At 41.0% G+C, this 21,851-nt stretch overlaps 1 protein-coding gene across 2 annotated transcripts in view; it reads right to left on the bottom strand.

Annotated features, from left to right (window-relative positions):
• LOC146364491 (metabotropic glutamate receptor 7-like) overlaps nt 1–21,851 on the bottom strand; it is a 74,356-nt gene that overhangs the window by 38,354 nt on the left and 14,151 nt on the right. For both annotated transcript variants that reach the window (XM_084918243.1, XM_084918242.1), the window contains exons 2-3: nt 7,440–7,656; nt 284–419 (exon numbers count right to left, since the gene is read on the bottom strand). In XM_084918243.1, coding sequence (XP_084774369.1) covers nt 284–419; nt 7,440–7,656 — 353 coding nt within the window. The remainder of the gene's footprint in view (nt 1–283; nt 420–7,439; nt 7,657–21,851) is intronic.

Below are 21,851 nucleotides of genomic sequence, written 5' to 3'. Positions count from 1 at the left end.
TTCTGTGTTTCTTTACGTAAACACTACCCATGGGGCATTGTAAATGAAACAATATCTCTGTTGCTTTGTTGTGATCTGTATTCCCACTTCTCCTCAGAGGCATGCTTGTGTTTGTGTTGTTACAGGTATGTTTGTGTTGCAGACACAGCCCGTGCACATGGTAAATCTGTGCCTCTAGCCTTTCTTCGGGAGCTGCTACTTAGAGATTAAAGACCTCGACATGGCAAATCATCAGCACGCCTGAACAGACATGGGTGAAGCCAGAATGTGCGGCGCTGCTCACCGTATGTCTTCTTCGCTGGCAAAGATGATGACTGCCCGCGAGTGCTGCGTTTCCAGCAGTTGTTGGATGGTTTTGTCGTAATCTTCCAGCTTGGGGTTGTGTGGAATTTTTACAGACTGGGCGATGCAGATTCCACCTTTTTAATGGGAGAGGAGTAAGAAATGATAAGGCCTCTGGGATAGTTTCACCCATTCACCCGCTCTTACACAGAGATGTATGCGCACAAACACACAGAAAAAGCCCAAGGTCAAAATATTTGCTTTGTTTTCTTATCCTCTATGAAAATCTCTCCTACATGGAAATTGAAAACAGAGCTGAACACTCTGCTGATTTTAATGAAGCTGTCATGCGTGCTACACAGTCTAGATTATGTATATTCTTACTGTGCCCACAGTAACATTTCACTGTAATCTGCAAACCACAATAGTACGCAATATGAAGCTCACACTGCACCTTCTAATCGAGCATCAGTCTCAGAGTGAGGGAATTATAAACATATCAGCTATAACAAATCCAATAATCCACACCAACAGGGACATAAAGCTACAGATTTTATATTATGGATTTGGGAATATCCAGCAGCTTGCCATTGAATTTTCATTTAAAGTCATTATCAAACAACTCTTACTGAAACCTGAACCAATCAGATAGCACAGCTGGCAATAACAAACATAGAGCATATTAATACAGACAATAAATCACTCTCCGACGGGTCATCACTAATGAGTTTGTACTGGATGGAGGGCGCTGATTGCTTTAGAGACTAACTAAATACAGCAGTTGCTAAATACTTTATTTGGCACAGTATATCATCAGAACTGCCTTTTAGCACATGACTAGATATTGCTTTCTTTTATTCATCAGCCAGTTATTGAGTAGAGAAGCAAAACTATAGCTTTAAAAATAAATAAATAAGATTTTTGGCCTACTCTGGTGTGGTAATTACAGGTGTGGAGGATAAGATAACCTCTTAAGCACTTTGGATAAACAGATAATATGATCGCCTGTGCCAGAGAACATCTTAACCACTGTGGCCCTAGACTGAAGCAGCAGCTTTTGTCCCCCGGTGAACAGCAAACGTCTACCGAAACAATTAAAATTTCTCCCACTCAAGCATTTTAATAGTCCGAATAACCTTTTAGTTTGAGTTTCTCTGCATAGTTAGAGAGGTGGAAGGAATCTCTTAATTGCCACTCTCCTCAGCCTCATTACTTTAATATAAACAGCTTTTCGCTGGGAGATCACACGTCTCCAGTCAAGGTTTGCTGTGGCAATTTCTGAAGGCAGAAGATAAGAAAATGACAACAGTTAAACCTCCTCTTTACTCTCCATTTTTCTAGTATCAGCAAGCAAAAAAATTGTGGATTTTTTTTTCTTGATATAAGAAATAATCGAGTATGTGCCAAAAGACCTCTGGGATAGCTGCTGTTATCCTCCCTGCATGGACTAAACTTAAACATGGAGACACTGCCAATGCACTGGTTGTTGCTTAAGGGTTTGTTGTATCCTGTTAAAGTGAAACGTGCTTGATGTCATTTGTGCAGGCTAGCCAGCGCTGTTGGTCTCAAAGGAACGGCATTTAAAGCTTTGTTTCAGCAGAGAGATTTCAGATCATTTCAGCCTAAATCTACAGTATGACACTGTATTTGTTATCTTTCTTTCCTTTTTTTCTCCTCAGGAAGCTCTAGCTCTGTGCAGTGACTGATTTGGTTAAATTCATATTAGCTGCAGCTCTTAGTTCCCAATTGCAGTGTGGCTGCAGGTACATGGATACATATAGTGACTGCAGGGAGGGGAAAAAAAACAAAAGAAAACAGAGAACATACATCTGCTGAAAATCCATTATCTCCATTATAAAAAAAGAAAGAAAAAAGAAACCTGGGGGCTTGTGTAAAGAGTCATGATGGTTTAACAGTCTTCAACAGCAATGTACTATAGGTCACAACAGTCAATTATACAGACAGATACCACAGGAGCCACTGATTAAGATAAAGAAGCATTTGGAGCAGATCCCATTTTCAGAAATAAAGAGCACCAGAAGTGAATGTGCTGCAGGCTTGAAACCACCCTAAAGGCTGCAGGCTGGTAGTTGTGCAACAGTGGTTAAATTATTGAATGGCTGCAGAAACCCTCATCTGTCAGTTAGTGAGATGGTCGGTCAGTTAGTTTGGAAGGCGGGCGCGATGAAACAGCAAGCGTTGTATCGGTGGTTCCACGGTACTGTGCGTTGGGTCGGGCCGTTTTCACCTGTCACAGGAAGCCGTGTGGACTTGAAAGAGTCCTCGACTCAAAGAGAGGATTTGAGCGAGAGGAGAGCGTGTGTCTGTGTGATGTGAGACAGATAAATGTCAAGTTCTGAGAGAAGAAAGTGTCTTATTACAACTAATTGAAGTCAATTCAAGAAAGAGGACTAGAGATAGAGATGGGGTCTTTTAAGCTGTCGTTTACGGTCGGTGAGTGAGGACGGGAAGTGGATTTTTCAAAAATATATCAAAAGACTCGAAATTTCTTGAAGTCAAAGTGAGGTGAATTGGTTTGTGACATTGAAAGCTTTACCTTATTCACTTATTCGTTTACCTATGATCCAACGACAGCATAATAAGACTTTATACACCATGAACCTGTACCCTCTGCTCCAACTATGATTAATATGTCAAAGTCAGCTTAATGATAATGATGGCTAAATTCATCAGGCCCTTGGAAGTTCTGCGCTTATCTGTCTGAGTGCCATAGGTCATGCACTGCATTAACTGCTTCAATTATTCACCCTCACTGCCCTCAGTTCTGGAAATGCACTGCAGGGTGAGGAATCCAGCATTGCCATTTTGCTTGGTGAAATATAAATCCCTTTAAATTAGAGGCTCTTGATGGATTCGACCCCCCGCGTGACTACTCAACACCCTCCAAACCTGAACCCCCAGGGGATCTATAATGCTGCAATTATATTTATCACTTCGATAGTCAAAAGGAAGGCCCTCTTTCCCCCAGTCTCTCTGGCTGAACACTTGGGAGTACATCACTATGGACTGACAAACAGCTGACATTCACGTGCTACATCTTTGTGTCCTTCTTAATCCAGCGTGCCTTTTCACTGCTGGTCTGGGACTTGGCAAAGTCAGAGAGTCCTGCGAAAGTACTGTGGTCTATTTTATGACCGGTTTCATCCCCGGTCTCCTGCTATAGCTAAATATGAGTCCTGTCCTTAACAGGCCAATTTCTCCTCCCTCGCAACTCAGACTAGATGTAAAACTCATTGTGCTGGCAACTTACTGCGATCAATTCCACAGTGATACTTTGTGGGAGGTTTTCCTGAAATCCAAGTCGTTTTATCAAATGGGAAAACTAAAACCCATCGCTCTGGCTTGAGTCCAGACAGACAGGAAAGTACAAACTACAGTTATCTCTGCCAACTTCACCTGAAGCCAGGATGAAGGTGCACAATAAGATAGTGCCTGCAGAGGAGAGAGAAAGTAGAACAAAAAAAAAAAAGAAACAAAAAAAAAGGAGAGGAAAAAATTGAAGAGATCAATACAGGCTGGCCATCACTCTAGTCTCAGCTTGGGGTAATGGGCAGCCATATTGCATTAGTCCGCTAGATAGTTCTCCTTGAAGTGGTGAAGCGAGAATCCTACTAATGCATCTGACATTTCAATGCAACCAAACACGGCAGCCACAAAGAAATTTCTCAAGGCCTCGCAGATCAACTTGCACGGATGCTGAAACAATATCCACCCAGTAATGCTGTTGTTGTTGTTGTTGTGCAGCTCTTAAAAACAAAAAAAAAACTAACTGTATTTCCTCAAATAAAACCCACTTGTTATCTCGAATCAAGGCCAGGGGGGTGTGGATCACAGAAACAAATAAATATAGCCCCTTAATACAGGCCAGGAAATGAAACAATCCCCTCTGCCTGAAAATGTTTCGCAACACGGCTGCTAAGAAATTAAACAATTGCAGGAAGTGTTACGTTTCAGTGTCCTCAGGGAGTGTGTCAGGGAAGATCCAGGTTTGCAATATGAAGTTTTTCCATGGAAGCTACAATGTTATGCATGTTACTTGTTTTTTTTCTTCTATTATATTTACAGTTCATTTGTTCATGCTGTGCGTCATTAAACACCGTGTGAAATTAGCAGAGCACGAGTGCATTTGGTAGCTGGATTGATCACCATCCTCGCTTTGACACACATCGATGTGTTGAGGGCAAGCGGGATCCTCCAGGCTTAAAAGGCGAAGCCAACCCAGAAGTGCCGGAGACTACAGTTCCTCAAATAGCCACTTGAGGCTGGATCCAAATGCAAGTCAGCCCCCAAAGACGTGCACACGACAGCCTGTTACAAAAAATGCTTTTAGTCGGCACTGCTAATTTTCCTGTTCATGAAAACTGTACGGGGGGTACATTTTTAATAACTCACCAGAGTAAATTTGTGAGAGCCCAAAGTTATGCATTATTAGAGACGTTTCCGCTTTGAGTGACAGGCAGATGGGAAACAGGCGGCTATAGCTGCTAGCTGTCTGCTGCTCATCAGCTCAGCTCTGTTGTCTGGAGCACTTTTAATACAATTATCTGACTAATCTTGTTTGCTGTGTGGCTAATTGTACCAAAAGACCACTGACGATGCCTGTGATGTAGTATTTTGTTAATTTTATTGTTAATTTAAAATTAAAGCATTGTAGTTTTTTTATATGCTAGGTATCTGTTCAATGCATCCTTAAATACAACTTTATAACCATCCAAAAATAAACACTTTTAGCTCTAAAAAAAACCCCCAAGATGGCAGCCCATTGTTTATGGATCTGTGCATCAGAGTGATGCTCTACTTGTTGTTAAAGTAAAATAAAAAGTTTAACAGATAAACTCAGGCAATCCTGTTGATTTAATTTAAGACTGAGTCACTGCTCGCCACAGTATTAAGAGTGTAATGCCGTAACTTTAACAGGGCAAGTGGGAGAAGATTGGAACGAGGCTTAGTACCTAATCATGATCACTTATAGAGATGAAATGGAGGATATTAGAAACTAAGGCCTGCCTCTAACTAAGGCCTGCCTCTAACAAAAGCCTGTTACGTCCTGAAGTTGAGGTAAATAAAGGACCCGGTGATTATTTAGGAAATATAGTCAGCCATTTAGAATAATTCTTATTTAATTCAGTACCTTTCCGGTTAGTTCTGGTGCAGAACCAGTGCCCCTGAATGAATTCTTTGACTGTACATTCACGCTATTACATAATTAATGTGTTTATTAAAGATAAGATGCCTTGGGTACTGGAAGCTTTCTGTCATAGGGAATAATTCCCATTTGTGTATGAATACAAAATAGTGCAAAGCGACTGGAGCTCAGTTGCAACAGTGTGACTGAACAACAATGGCTTATAATTCCATAGCCCTTATGTAGCTGTTAGAGAGTCATAATAATATCACAGTGTTTACTGCTCTTTGCATAAGAATAAAGGAGACATCAGTAGGAAATGAGAAAACTAGCGGGAAGAAGCTGTGTTTATCTCAGGATACTGTTTAGGATAAATTTAATATCCAAAATGAATCTTAAATCAGGTCTTTTTCCTATTTGTTCCTATTCAGGCTACTTTCTCTCTCTTACTTCTGCCTCTGCCCCGTCTCTGTCGATGCATATTACGCAGGCACAAACAGCTTCTTAAAGTTTTAATGAGTGATCACACTGGACATGAATGCACACAGATAAAATATTCATGCATGCTGGACTTCTGATCGGTGCCTGTGGGACATCATTAGCTTCGCTCATTTTAGAGGTTTCTGCGCATTAGTCTATTAGAAGAAGAGACAGAGATCACTCCCTTCAAAATTACAGGAAATGGACTGGGATCTATAGAGGTGAGAAGCAGCAAAGTACTTCTGTGGCTTGGCAGTGTCCTATCATGGATGAAGGGTAATTTTTCCCAGACCTGGGTGACGTTCATCTTCTTTGCACAAAGGAGAAAAAGGCAGAGAAGCTACAAAAAGCCCAGCTGTTGTTACCTCTTGTGCATTAAGATCTTTCTGCAATCATTCAGCATGTTTGTTTGAATACACAGGGCACTGAAAATGTGGAGTAATGTACCCTTGTCCTAATTTCACACACAAACTGCAGCAGCAACTGCAGAAAATCTCTGCAGACCCTGTAAAGCGCAGCACAATAAACTCAATTTTTTGATAAAGCTAGTTGACCCGTTGTACTGTATACCAACTGAGCATCTCCTGGCGACAGTAACGACCGCTGCTTCACACAGACCGCTATGTGCCAACAACAGCAGCAATGTGGAAAAAGCTGGTGAGTCACGTGTGTGCACAATTTTCAGCCCAGTTACAGCCAGAAACCACCTCACCTGTGTGAATGCAAAGCTCTGCTGTAAGATCCTAACCTCTCTGGACACAAGTCTAAACATAATCACCTGTTTACCCAGCAAAAGGATCACCGTGGCTTTAAACAATCAGAACAAAACAAACAAAGCTGTTTCTAATAGGGAACTTCATCGACCATTAATTTTTTTTGTAATTATATGGCTTTTGTGAGAACAGCCTGAAAATGTTCAAGAAGCTCGACTCCATTTTCTAAGCAGACTAAATATCTTAAACCTCTCTGCTACATACAGACCAGAGCGATTCGAGCTGACTACTCACAGAGACCATCTTTGCTCTGCTCAGACTCGTGCAATCTCACTTCCAGTGGTAAAAAACAAACAACAACAAAAAAAACCCCCACAAAGGCAGAATATAAAACAAAACTCTCCCAAATGACCAGTTTCCGGACTATTCTCTTTTCTCCTCTTTGGATAAAGTGAACATGTTAGACATGTATTTTCAAACAATACCCTTTCTGCTTCAGCAAAATACTCAATGATTGCATTTAAATAAGAGTAAGATGTGTTCGGGCTTTCCTCATTACTGTGACGCGGCATCTTCTCTACAAGATGTTTCTCTGTCTACATTTCTAGTAACACTTCGCAACTGGCTGGGGAGAGAAAGCAGAAGTTGCCAAACAGATCACTAATTCATCCACCCAAAACAGATTTTATAATGAACTGGAAAGGCAAAACTAATCATCTTCTGGGTGGGTGCAAGTGCAAGTGCGTTTTAAAAATTGTAAATACACATTTCAGAAAATAATTAGAACTTAACTTTGTGGACGGGTCACCTTTCTTTACCTGCTTCTTTGGAGAGTTGTGTGAAAGCCTCCACTCCCTTCTCTCCATAGCTGCCCTCCGAGGCGATGGTGGAGACGTAAGTCCAGTTCAGCGCTAGGATAATGTCCACCATGGCCTGGGCCTGGAACGAGTCTGGCGGAACCACCCGAGAGAAAAAGTCATAGCGTCTGTCATCACTCAGCTCCGGGGCCGTTGACGCGTAGCTGATCTGCGGGATCTTAAAGAGAAGAAGTGCGGCTGTTATTGTGGTGCAGCAGCAAACAACATTTCACATTTTTTTGAATGACTGTGTTTGAAATTGCGCACTATTTATTGTACGGTGCACTACATTTGCTCTCTGTCATTTTATTTAAGTGCTCTCAATTTAGTATTCAAAGTGTGAAATGTATGCGATATATACCCTCGGCTCGGCGCTCTGAAAAAAAAAATCCCGCAGTGGAACGCAGTAAGAGTATGTTTTTCTACCATTCTCAGAGACTGATAGAGTGTTTACCCGGGTCAGCCATATTTTGAGGCTAAACTGCCTCGAGATGGGTGAGAAGACTTTTATGTCTTTGAAAACTAAATACAAAGCAACTTCCAGCAGCAACACTTACTAAGAAAACTGGAGGAGAAACAGCTCTATAAGAAGACAAGCATCTCTAAGGCTTACTACACATCATCTGTTTAAAGCATACTTTGTTTAAATATTACTTTAAGCCAAAGGGGATCTTTATTCTTAGTGTTCTTTAACACTACCCATTCTGTCACAAATGTTTGCAAAGGCAGAGTCTGCCACTTAAATTTTATACACCTGCAGGAATGGGACTGAAAATATCTGGTTCCAACGGTTCAAACTAGTCTTTAAATATCTTAAACTGAGCCTTGGGGCAGCACCTGAGTTGTCAGCTTAAGTTAAGTTTTCTGATTGGTTTAACTCTGCAAGCAGAACGTTTAAAGAGTAGGTGGGTGGGACTGCTGGCTTACATACAAGAGTAGAAAAACCTTAAACTGATTGGTTGGGGCAGTCTGAAGTTTTTGGGTCGTTTGATTTACTTGTGCATACACTCAACTCATTGTCTGTAACTTTGGTCATGTTAAATAATAAGTTCCACCATTATAACAGCATATCTATGATCAAAAATGAAGGAAAACATAATAGCAAACCTTTAGCTAACACAGTGGCTAATGCAGAAAATGTAAACACTGTTCATCTCCTTTCACTGTGTCATAGCCAGATGTTGATCAATGTTTTTGACAAATTGGGGTGTAAAATAAATGAGCGTTTTATTTTCCTTATATTTCATATTACCTCATCAACTGATCAAGTACATATTCACATTATGCAATATTTTACAAGGCCTATATTGGGTCTATTACCCAGGCCATATGCAGAGCTGTCACTTTCAACTCTTATAGCATATCAATGAAGACTTATTGCAGAAAATGCCTTTGCAGCACTTTTTATAAAACAGCAGCACAGACTGTACTCTGTAACACTTACCCCTTAATAAGACCTTAATCTGTCTCCATCATCCTTTAGCATAGCCAAATTTAGAACTTAAAGAACTCAATATAACTGTGCTACTGACCTCATCTATGCACATAGAAAGACAAGTTTTATTTCATTTCTAGAGCCTTCTAGACTTTCAATCACATTCTAAGGCCTTTCTCAGTGAAGGTAGTAAGGTATCATGCACCAAAAAAAATAAAATAAAAATAAAAAAGATGACTCAAAAACCTGGAGTTTAACATTTTAAAATAAATCCATCAGGTGCTTTTATTTTCTTTTCCAGTTGTCTAAGGGATCCTTCATTGTGAAAGCCCTGTTTACAAATTCAAGAATGGACTTTAATGTTCACATTATTAAGGTTTTTATGCTGAATGGACAAGAAACATGTTATTTAAAACTTGCAAACGGTGCTTTCATTCTGCCTCATTAAGACTCGAGGTGCCTTCTGCACTCGTGCTACATCCGGTCTTAATGGGTTAAAGAAAGCAACATAATCACACTTAATTATCACCCCAATCTACGCAGCTACTGTGCAATTTAGTGAATGAGCAGATAAATAAGAGTGCCTCAGAAGAACATAAAACTGATTCAGTAAGGTCAAGCTCTTTACAAAGATGCAAGATAGTCATTTTTCCTAATGTTTAGAAAAAGGTTAATAGTCTGCAGGTGTTCTCTGAGTACCCTTTGAGTGGTTCAGATTTTGATGGAAACTCATTCTGTCAGTCCACCACTTTGGTCCAGAATTACCTATTAAAACTAAACAATTTTATGCCATGAAACTTTTCACAAGGCTGCATGGTTCACACATCAAACATTTCAACTGTCCAGTACTTTGATTATAACCAAATACTTTCATCCTGACGGTATTCCTGGAATAGACTTTATGTTAGGGCTGGGCGATATGGCCTAAAATTCATATCGTGATATAATTCGAAGCATGCGCGGTAACGATATATATCGTGATATATTCTTTTCTTGTGTATAACGTATTTCCCACACTATAAAGCACACTTAAAATCCTTTAATTTTCTCAAAAACCGAGAGTGTACCTTTTGTATGAATTCTGGTTGTGCTTACTGACCTCGAACCGATTTGGGCGTGCAGAAATCTGTTAAAAAACGTTTTAGTACAACTTTGGTAAGCCACACTGCTTGATGGATTGTCAGAGCATTACGGCTGCCATAGTGAGGAGTTTCGCGGAGTAATCTGGGTCCAAAACTCCATCTACTTCAGGTCCCACAATCAAACGATCACTGAGAGTTTAAAACGGTCTAAATTCTTTAATCTTTAATAAAATCATCAGCGTTGCTGCTTTACCAGGTGTAACAATTAAGTTTAACATCCAGGCATCCATGAAAACAGAAGTTATTAAATTTAACGGAGTTAGAAGTTAGCAGGACGTTAGCTCGCTAGTTTCCACTTAAACATGACATACCATGTTCTGACTGAGAGATTTTTGAAACTAATTAAAACGTACAGCTCTGCTACAACTTCCGACATAAATGAAGACAGAAAACAGCAGTGGCGTTTGCAGGGTTACTGAAGTTGGACTAGCTGGTATATAATGTTGTGCTACGTGATTGCTAGCGAGACAGCTATGTTAGCATAACATTAGCATAGTGAAGCTGGAGGATGAACTCCAACTTTTTTTCCACTCGATAAAAGTTAACGTGAGGGAAAACTTTTGCGAGATCTCGCAAAACAAACTCGGGATCTCGCAAAACTTTTGCGAGCTCTCGCAAAACTTTTAGCCGCATTCTTCGGACGCCGGCTCGAAGCCGACCGGGAGGTCGAGGCACGATGTGCCGGGAAAGCGGTGTTCCTCCCGGCTGTAGTAGGTCTCGAGCTAATGGGAAGAATGCGGCTAAAACTTTTGCGAGATCTCGCAAAAGTTTTGCGAGATCCCGAGTTTGTTTTGCGAGATCTCGCAAAAGTTTTGCGAGATCCCGAGTTTGTTTTGCGAGAGCTCGCAAAAGTTTTGCGAGCTCTCGCAAAAGTCCGTCTTAATTTTTTTTTCTCCCATGTCCCCTCCGGGGCTCCGTACAAATGACACAGCGGCGACGCTATGCTTTCTGTGTCTGAAAACAGTGTTTCTCTTCTCTTCTATTCACATGAGCTGTATTAGCTACTAAAAAATCCAAACTCCTCAGACAACAAAGGGATCTAGTGTTTAGAGAGTGTTTTTTTGTTTTTGCCACCATAACCACATCTGCTGTCACTTTTAGGTTAGAAATGCCCCCCTCGCCCTCCGCTTCCATTAGACAGGTGGGTGCACAAGCAGGGACATACAGCATGTCCTCTTGAACCCAGTGAAGTAGCCCATTACACAGTCCATTAAAAGCAGTGTGTGAATGGCATTCATTTCTGTTAGCGTGATCAAAAGCAGTCGGACACTGGGGAAACACAAGAATGAGGACACTGTGGCTCGCTGATGAGAATGCTTCAATTCACACAGTGTGAGCTATAGCTTTGACCCACAACTCACAGAGGGTCAGTTGCACAAAACTGACAAATGGAGGACCAGAGGTGGGGGTTAGACTCAAGGTAGCTCAATATGTTTCAAGCAATAAACACATAAAAAGAAGAAATCAGCCAATGCCAAATTTAAGTCAATGTATGAGCAGGGAATGCTGTTGCATCACAAGTCAGATACTACCAAATCCGCCTAAATTGAGTGTACTGGGTTAAAGATGAAGTACAACAAAGTAATGGAAAAGCAAAAGCAACAGTGATTTGAATTTAAAAAGGCTCTTCTTCCTGAAAGTGAAGCACCTATTTGGAACATTTGATAGGGTTCTATCTATCAGTGCTGCTGTAGTAATACCGTGGAGTTAAAAGGTGTTATAGGTTTGTTGAATCACGTCCTATCTCCGCTCCAGCTGGGACCAAAAGCTTCTTGAACATTTGGCTCTCAGGAGCTTTTTGCTGCAGGGAAACATTTAAGATGGCAATGTCTTTTTACTTTGTCTCAGGCTTGCACCCTGTTGATATAATTTCTCCACTCCCTATGTCACAGGAATTGCAGCGCAAACATTCGCACGTTCAGTCGGTCCTTTTTTAATTAGCACTTTGACCTCCAGGTAACAAAAGTGCAAAACCCTGATTGAGGAAAAGCTCGGTTGCCAAGATTAAACCTGCTGAAAGTATAAACTGATGCTGACAAGATTGTAACACCTTTCAATTTTCCTATCTGGCGGTTATTAATTTAGCTCCCTGTATGAAATAAGTGGATTAAATTAAAATCTTAACTTGATTATCTTTCTCAGTAGATTAGAAGAAACCGAGTTTCACGTTTCCACTTTGGTCACAGTTACGTGACCGATTCTCAAATCCGTCAAACAAATAAGCTCTCGTTGCAACAAATTGCAGCAGATTTGAATGTCTTTAGAGACGCTGATAATGCAGACATAATCAGGCAAGGAGAACAGATATTTCATCAACACTTCTGAATTGTTTTTCCGCAAATGACAATCTGGAGTAAAAGATTTGTTTTCCCTCAGTCCTTCCATCTAATTTGCTTTTATCTATATTGCACTTGATACTTTTTGTGAGTCGCATGTTTCAATAAGACATTTGACGCTATTACATGTGAAAGATGACAACATTCATAACGACGTCTTTTACGCTACAGTGCCAACAAGGTGAAAAGATGACGCCGATGCCTGAAAGCAGTCTGTGTCGATGACAACTACAATAACCATGAACTGATCATGAGCAACTAAAGTCAGGCCAAGAAAGAATGATTAATGATGCCCCCCTTCAGTATCACAATTACCCAAAGCTGATGTCTGGCACCTGTCATCTGCAGTATAGATCAAGGGAAGGATTGCTGAGGGTAATCGTTGGCTTGCTCTTGAATGTATCTGGGCTGACAGGATCGATGGAGGGAAAACACAGAGGTCTGTTATAGGGGACACTGTTTTATTGATTTACCACCACAAAGTGCCGTAGCCGCCCTGAATAAAAATCTGTTGGTGGAGCTTAACGAAAGTAGAGGGGAAAAAAAGAAGAAAAGGAAGGCAGAGACTGAAGGTGGGAGGTGGGAGGAGGGTGGTAATCTGCTTACTGACATTAAATGAGAATTTCAACCTGGGTGTTTAAGTGGAGAGGTGACTAAGCGAGGTTGTGTAAAGGTTAGGCGCATTCACAGTTAGTGGGAATGCCAGGTGAAGTTAATTAGAGCACCGTGGCCTTTCGCTTGAATTTTCACATACAGCAGCCCACAAGCACCACGGGCAGCTCTAAAGAAAGGTGAGAGACTGTAATGTTTGTGCTTAAACTGTCCTGCTCTGCTAATGTGAAGGTGATAATTCTAATGAGCTGAGAGCAATTCTTGCAGATGCTGCTAGCTGCATGGTCTCTCTCTCGTGCCACAATTTGTGATTATTTGAAGAGAAATATGCAGCATATGGCACGGCACGACTCTCAGGCGGGGTAATGGCAAACATCTATCCCTGAAGATATGAACGGACACGTATCCTTCTGTACAAAACAGAGGGCTATAACAGTCCATGGATTCTAAACTAAAAACAATGGCCATCTTTCAAAGTCAGAATTTCTCTTAAAAAAAACAAAAACGAGACTCTGACTCCATCACTCAAAAATTAGGCACAGAACACTGGAATATTGTCCAGGCTGGGCTTTCTATCCATTAATCCAAGAGCAACTCTCAAAAACACAGCTCCAAATAAACTGTGAGTGACACGGCTGAAATGTTTCCCATGGATGGCTCTAACTGGAGCAAGGGCATCCAGGCAATTCTTGTTGCAGGAATCCCTGTGCCTCTATTTGCTGCATGATTAGCTTCTAAGTATATCTTGACATCAGTCAGCTCCACTCGGCTGTTGGTAACAATTCTCCACAGTGATGGCGGAAATGACAGCGGGTTCTGACAGACTGAACTCTAACCCCATGCTGTCTGAGGCTGAGCGCCAACACACAGATTGTCCACATGACACCAGCGCAATCACATGCAAACTCTGAGCGTGATCCTCCAAACTGGCCAACCAAAAAGCTACACACCCTGGCCGTAATAGAGCAAATAATTGCTGCCAGAAAAAAAAATAAAAAATCTCTCATCACTAGATTTATTTGTAGCTCCGCTGCCTGGCGTTGTAAAACAACGATGGTCGATATTCTATAAACAAAATAATGCAGCACTATAAACAGGCCTGTAAAGATATTGAGCTGTTATCAAGTTTTACAACTTTCCCGCTAAATCAAGTCTCGAAAGCTGTGGTGCATGGCGGGCGGGGTCGGGAGGGGAACACACAGACACGGGTTTGTATTCAGACAGCAGTGCCATTTGTAAGCAGGGCAGAGGTAATGACTGTGTCCATACATGCAACCTCAGGCTGGGCTTTGGTAATCTCTCTTTACCAGAGCGTGGCACTGCCAGCACAGCCGAAGAGGCAGGGAAGGAAGGGTGGGGGGAACTGACAGCTTTCCCTCCCTCTATCTGTCACCCTCTCCCCCTCTTTCTTCCTGCCCATCTGTGTCTCTCATTCTCACTCAAACTCTCCTTTTGTGAAGGCTCTGTCTCATCAATGTGCCCCCATACAACCTGTAACTCTCAGTCTCGCTCCCTTGTTCTCCGCCCCTCGGTGTATTTCAAACCCGCTGAAGGGAGACGAGTGAGTTTCATCTTCCTGTGCGTCTCTTCCTCCCTGTTGGCTGTCCGCATGCAGACACGCCCATACAGATGATCAGCAGACACTTCCTGCCCAGAGAGGTCCTTAGGCTGCCAGTTTCCCCCCAAGCCGAGACAATCTGCCTTCAGTCATTTGCTCGAATGCCAGCCAACTTTGCCCTTCGTGGTGTCCTTCATCCTCCTCTTTCCATATTTTTTCATTTTAACCCTCGCTCCAAAATTCTCCCACATACAATTAATTTGCAAAAGCAAATCGAACTGCTGGGATTTTATCTTTACAATTTCTATCAACAATGCATCTGCAAATTTGTCAGTACCAAAGCAAAATCAGAATGTAGAAGGTTCACTGGGAGGTCATTTCATTCACAACAAATGCTGTGCCAACTTAAAGAGATCATTATTTTAATGATAATGTTTATGAAACGTCAAGTGTCGACATTAAAGTTGACACATTAAACATTTGTTTGTTTATACATTTAGCAAATATCGACAATTAAAATAGAATTTGTGTATATTTGAAATTGTGTTTCAAAGTCTGATATTCACTCTCCCATTAGCTCAGGTTTTGGTCTCTACCAAGTATGCTGCTATGGACCAAAGAAAGTCTCTTTAATGAGTCAGTCACACTAAAGTTAAAATAGGACATTTAAAGCTCATAGTTGCTCAGACTGAGACGGCAACAACCACAACCTCTGGGTGACCACTTTTGATCACAAAGCAACTGGTCAAGTCATCTGATGAAAGTGAACCGGACTCCAGACAGTCTCAGTCCAACTCTGACTGACTGCTATCGCACTCAAACAGACTGGCAAAGATAATCGCTGCCTGGAAACCGCTGTCTAATTTATAAACGAGACAGATTGCTAAGACGTTGCGATCAGTCACTTGTGTCTCTTTGCAACAGAGATTTAACTGGTTTGGAACTGATTGCATTCTGACTTTATTCTTACATAAAAGCACGGTTGCCGAGCATTTATGTCATTTTGCAGTTAAATTGCTGTCCTGCTGCGACCGTGTCACTATTTGTGGAAGTATTTATGAATTTCTGATTCATATTTATGATTTTATGGATGGACTATAAGTATAAGTAGTTAATTTTTGTGTAAACAAAAAATGAAACATAATTTCCCTGGGGATTAATGAAGTATTCTGATTCTGATTCTGATAAATAGATGTCAAAAGATTTGCAACAGACGGGAACAGATTTGCAATTTTTGCCTGTTTTTTGTAGATAATTGCTGTATTATCACAAACATGATGTCATTTCAAACTTGAACCCATTCAATTGCAAACTGATAGCAATTGAATGGGTTTTAAATGAATGGGTTTGAATGGGTTGAATGGAGTCAATAGATTTGCTGACTCCATCTGTTTTTGGCACATAGAAGACGGAAACTGACTGCGAGCGGTCACAGACCTGGTCCTTGTCTCCAAAGCAACTATTTCGAATGCAGCGAGATCACAAGTGCGTCGCACAATAGAAATCATTTTGACCGTGTCTAATCACTGTTTACGCTAGTGTGTCTGCACCGTAACACTTAAGTGTGCCGCTATCTACTAGTTGCTGCCTGCGTCTGACCTTGAACAGAAAGAGTAAAGTGTGTAATTATAGGCTATTATAATTAAGTACAATTACAATACATAGACTGAATTAAAATTAAATGCGAATACAATTAAAGTTGCACCACGCTAACATGGTGATGGAGCTGTGAAAATGAAGCATGAGTAGCACAGGTCCTGTGACTTACATGGCTGAAGCCAGCCATCTTGCAGCCTGCAGTTATTTCCAGTTTACAGTCACAAACCCAACTATTCACATTTACATCCTTCCTAAGTGTGGTGTGTATCTCAAGTCTTGGATTAAAAGATACTGTAGTTGGCAACGAAAATTAGGTTTTAACAGCGGTTTGGAGACAGGTTACTTATTTTAATCCCTCCACCACTAATGTCTTTACTCTCATTTTTCTCTCCTCTCCAAGGCCAGCCTAATATCGCTCGTTTTGCCATTTTCCAGGCAGCTTTTCAACAAGGACATTACTTGAACACTATTTAACCAATCAGGATGTTTATTGTTGCAGCAGCTGGTTTTTTGCCTTCTTCTTCTTCTTGTAGAGAAATCACAACACCCTTTCAGAGTTGCCCACACGTTGAACTAGCCCCGGTGTTACATGACAGAAAGTTAGGCTTTTATAATCCTTTATCTAACACGACCTTCCATCGTCTCCTTCTTTCCGCCCACTTTTCTTTCTCCCAGTCGATTCCCTCACCCTCTGTCTCTCCCGCTCACTCCATGCCAGTCCCCTGGGCAGCTCCCGTGCTCTGTGCCGGGCCTGAGCTCTTGCTGCCCTGCCAGAGTGTATTTTAAGACAACCAGCATGTTTCTCCATGGGTATAGAGGCTAGGTATGACTCACAAATCAGATATTTGACCAGGAGAGCCACACAGTAGAGTAAAGCTGAGGCGTGGGAGGAAAGTGTGGATAGCTCACAAAGGGAACCTGACCGACCTCCATCTTTCCATCTGGTAAACAGACTGCTATTTCAACTGTATCGGTATTTCAAAGAAATAATAATTTCCCAACACCAAATAGCAGCCTATAAGCCTCATCAGAGAAGAGTGTGTATTGAGCAGAAGCTCAGCATCTATGCAGTACATCGTAAAGGTGTAGTGTGTTTGTTGCTGCTACAAACACATGTCACAAATAGAGCCTACTGAGTTCAGGATCCTGCCTTTCATGCTGGCATGACAGTCGAGCTTTTATCCTGTCACTCATGAGAGTTATTTTGTACAGATACAGTATCTCTTCAAGTCATTCCGTAAAGCTTCTTTTGACTTAGGATTCAGACAAAGCAAGGCCCTGCAGAGAACAATACGGTTCAACAGAACAGCCTTGATCATCGAGGCTGTGCTGTGCGCTCTCTTCAGGTGTGACAGAATAAAACACAGCCTGCAGGTTTATGACTAAGTGTTATCAAATGTATTCCTCTAAATCCACGGGATCTCACATTACAGTTGGCTGTATTGATTTTTCCCAGCTGCAAAGTGCACTGGACGCAGTTTCGTTTTTTCCCTCTGTGTTCTTTATAGCCTGCATGCTGACTACATTTCTTCGGCTGGAAAAATAGGAAATCTCAATAATGCTGAAATCTACATGTCGTTATTCCTCATGTGACACATCTGAATACAAATGTCCATATTTGTGCTTTGGGAATTATAGGTGTGCGGCACACGTCGACACCCCTGCTCAGCCTCATTGCTTCGTCCAGTCCTAATATCGCTCTGACATATTGTTCACCAAAGAGCGAGCATAGGTTCATGTTTTTCCCACCTCCACCTGGAGCATGCTGGGTCTGACACATTCATTGTCAGTCGTGCACCTGCAACACTCTGACCTGCATCCCAATGACTCCCTCTGTACTCCCCCCCCCCCCTTCGCTCCCTATATAGCTCTCTCTTCAGACTCGACAGAGCATCATCACCAGGCCCATTTCTCCCCTAATAGTGCAGACAATGCGGGTGAGCCTCCTCGATCTTATCGTCCCTGTCTGCTCACAAAGAATTTTTTAGCAGGGCCATATAATTACAGACTGATCACAGGCGTGGAAAATATCACAGCTATCCTATTCCTTGTGTTAGTGCTTCTGAGCTCTTATTTGATGCCATGCACTTGAGACATATGTACTGGTTTGGAAGGCGCACAGAACATTTTCATAAGCAGTTATCTGCTTGCTTGGCATTGCCTGCAGTGCTGCCTTGAACCTCTCCCAGAGTTGAGATTGTAGTATATTATCTGCAACACCTGCATTCGCAACACACACACACCAAATTCCCTGTCAGCCCTCGTGGATCTGCATGTTGAGAGTAGTTGAAAGAACATGGAGACAAATGCACTTTCCTCACACAGGTGAGTTAAAACAGAGGTAATGTCCACACACTGTGCTGTGCATTGTGGTAACTGTAGCGGTTACAGACTGTCTGCAGTCACAGTGTGTAGTGTAATTTCTACGGCGCTGAGATGCTTGTGTTACAAGAAATAGGCAGACTTAGCTGCTTAAACTGCCACTCAGTAAGATATTCACAGTCATCGACCACGGCTTTATAAAATTTGCATAACAACAATGAAAATTCAAATCTATAAAAAGGCAATAAAAATGTACAAACACGAGAATTGTAGTTAAATTGAAATGAAAAACAAATGAGGGGATAGACGAACAAACAAATACCGAAACGGATAAACAATTAAAATAGAGCTGCATGAAAACAAAAGTGAACAAAAACTAGAAACTGTCGAGTATAAAGCCCATAATAAAAGTGATTTAAAAGGCAACTGGGTTCCCCCCCCACACTTTTTTAAGTCTTCACTGTAGAGGTTTTTACTGCCCTTATTACTCTGGGTTTAGCTGCACACCAAGACCTTCCACCCAGGCCTTTATGTACAAAATCTTAACAGGGATTTCCAGACTAACTGGCCCTCACATTAACTGTCTTTCACACGAGGCATTTTATTGGTAGAACTTGTTGGTGGATGTACACTGCCCCGGGAGGTTCAGTTCAGGTCAATAAAGTCTCTTCTCTCCAGCGGTTTCTGGGTCCTCACGGCAAAAGCCCATTCACCTTTCTTCTTCTGTCTAGACAGGGGTCAGCCAGAATAGCCTCAAGATCTCAGCTTACGTGACTCATGAGAAAATAAAAGCTCTGCTGGGAGGCAGACAACAGCAATATGCTTTCAATGTGACTGAGCTGTCAATAAATTACTATCTTTAAGTCTTGTAAGAAAGTGAGTTGATGCCATTGTTAGGGATGCATATTCTAAAAATGCTACACAATACACAACACCATTAGAGGTTACCAAATTGATACAAAATTCTAAAAAATGAGGACTACTTTTGATATCCTTCTGGGTTTTTTGATTTAAAATTTTCTCCTTTCAGGCTGGTTTTTGCAGTGATACTCTCATGGTTTTATAAATCTATACCCACCCAATGATCGGGTAATCCACCACTCTGGTCAAGACTGAAATATGTCGATTTCCATTAGATAGGTTGCAGTGATATCTTGCACACGTCGCGTCCAAAGTTTTTCAATTCAATTCAATTCAATTCAATTTTATTTATATAGCGCCAAATCACAACAAAAGTCGCCTCAAGGCGCTTCATAGATACAGAGAAAAACCCAACAATCATATGACCCCCTATGAGCAAGCACTTTGGCGACAGTGGGAAGGAAAAACTCCCTTTTAACAGGAAGAAACCTCCGGCAGAACCAGGCTCAGGGAGGGGCGGCCATCTGCTGCGACCGGTTGGGGTGAGAGAAGGAAGACAGGATAAAAGACTATATAGACAGTTTGAATCCAATACCTCTGGTGATTACGTTACTTTTTTTTCTAGGCCCACCAGCAGACTGAGTTTTGCTATTTTTGATGAAATGTCTCAAAAACAAATGGCAGGATTGTCATTAGATTCAGCACACATGCTTCATGGCCCTCTAAAGACAATTTATAATCACTTAGTTGATCCATGACTTTTTCCTCCAGCGCTGGCATCTAGTTAACATTTTACTGTAATTTACCCACTACTAATTACATCAGAATAAACCACAGCTTTACTCTGTGTTTAATGCTAATTGAAGAGATGGTTAACATAGTAAGTACAGGCTCCAGAGACTCTAGCACAGCTTTGGGCACTAAGTCTTGTTGTATATTTGTCTGTTTTTCTGCTTAATTTTACATTTTATTTTGCTAACTACACCTGACTAAATGTAAGCATTTACAAAGTCCCTTTTCCTTCACCCAACACTTTAAATCATGTTTTGTTTTAAAATTCAAAAATGTATTTTTCTACCATTACAGGTACACAATCATTTCTGAACATGACATTGGGATACTCTTGAAAGTTGCCCTAGTTGTTTGTAATCCATCACAGTGAACAACATCAACACATCCATCTTCTAAAGCATTTATCCAGTTTGGGGTTGCGCTAGCTGGTATTGGAGAAGAAGATGAGTGAACCCTCTCTCTAGACCTATGGCCAATTTAAATGCAGATATTTGACAGTATCAGAATTATGCAGGGAGGAAATACTGAGGGAGGAAGCTAGATCATTCAAGGAAAGTCATGCAGGCATGGGAAAACATGCAAATATTAAAACTCTATACAGAAAGGCCCTCGGTCAACCAGAAGGTTCAAACCAGGAACCTTCATTCTGTAGTGCTAATCGCTGCCACAACAATGACGAACATGTTGTAATCACTCATTTGGATTAAATTATTATGATATCAAATGTTAATAAAAAGAAATGTTTTGATCCATCTATTCCACATAAATGAGTCTTTAAAATAACTACACCACTGCTAATACCGAGGCCACTATTACTGGTATATATTTATCATTAGGAAAGATCATGAAATTTATATTGGCTGAACAATGGTGTGAAAAATATTTGCTCTATTACTGACTTCTTTCTTCTTCTTTTTTTTACACTGCATTTATTTGTCACTCTTACATGTTTCAGATCATCAAACACATTTAACAACAAAGACAACAAGAGGAAATACAAAATACAGTTTTTAAACGCTGATTTAATTTATTAATAGAAAAAAGATATCCAAACCTACCTGGCCCTGTGTGAAAAATTTAATTGCCCCCTAAATCTATTAACTGGTTGTGCTACCTTTGCCAGCAAGAACTGTAATCAAGCATTTGGGATAACTTGCAATGTGTCTCTGGCCCACATTTCACTGCAAGACTGTTTTAATTGAGCCGCATTGGAGGGTTTTTGTGAATCAACAACCTCCTGAAGGTCATGCCAAAGCATCTAAACTGGATTTAAGCCTGGATTTGACTAGGCCACTCCAAAAACCTTCAAATCCACAGAAAATGTTCTCCAAAAGTCTTAAGGATCATCATCCTTGTGTTCTTTTTTGTCAGCAGTGGGTTTCGCCTTGGAACCATACTGCTACTACTGCCCCACTCACACATATGTATTTGTCATCTAGAAAATCAAAGTACAAGAAATCCCTGCAGATTTAACGTACCTCAACCTTAGCCTTAACCAGATCATTTTTCACATAGTGTTAGTTTTGAATAGCTTTTTCCTTTAATAAATGAAATCATAACTTCACAACTCCATTTTGTATTTAATTTTGGTTATCTTTGTCTAATATGATTTTTTTTGATGATCTGAAACTTGTACACCCATCCACCATTCTCTTCTGCTTACCCTTGTCAGAGTCATGGGGTAGAAACATGTAAGTCTGACAATTATGCAAAAAG

The sequence above is a fragment of the Perissodus microlepis genome, chromosome 20, assembly GCF_051167445.1.
Source record: "Perissodus microlepis isolate ML-2025 ecotype Zambia chromosome 20, ASM5116744v1, whole genome shotgun sequence".
NCBI lineage: Eukaryota > Metazoa > Chordata > Actinopteri > Cichliformes > Cichlidae > Perissodus > Perissodus microlepis.
The sequence above is the reverse complement of the archived record's forward strand: the minus strand, read 5'-3'. Positions and strand labels throughout refer to the sequence as shown.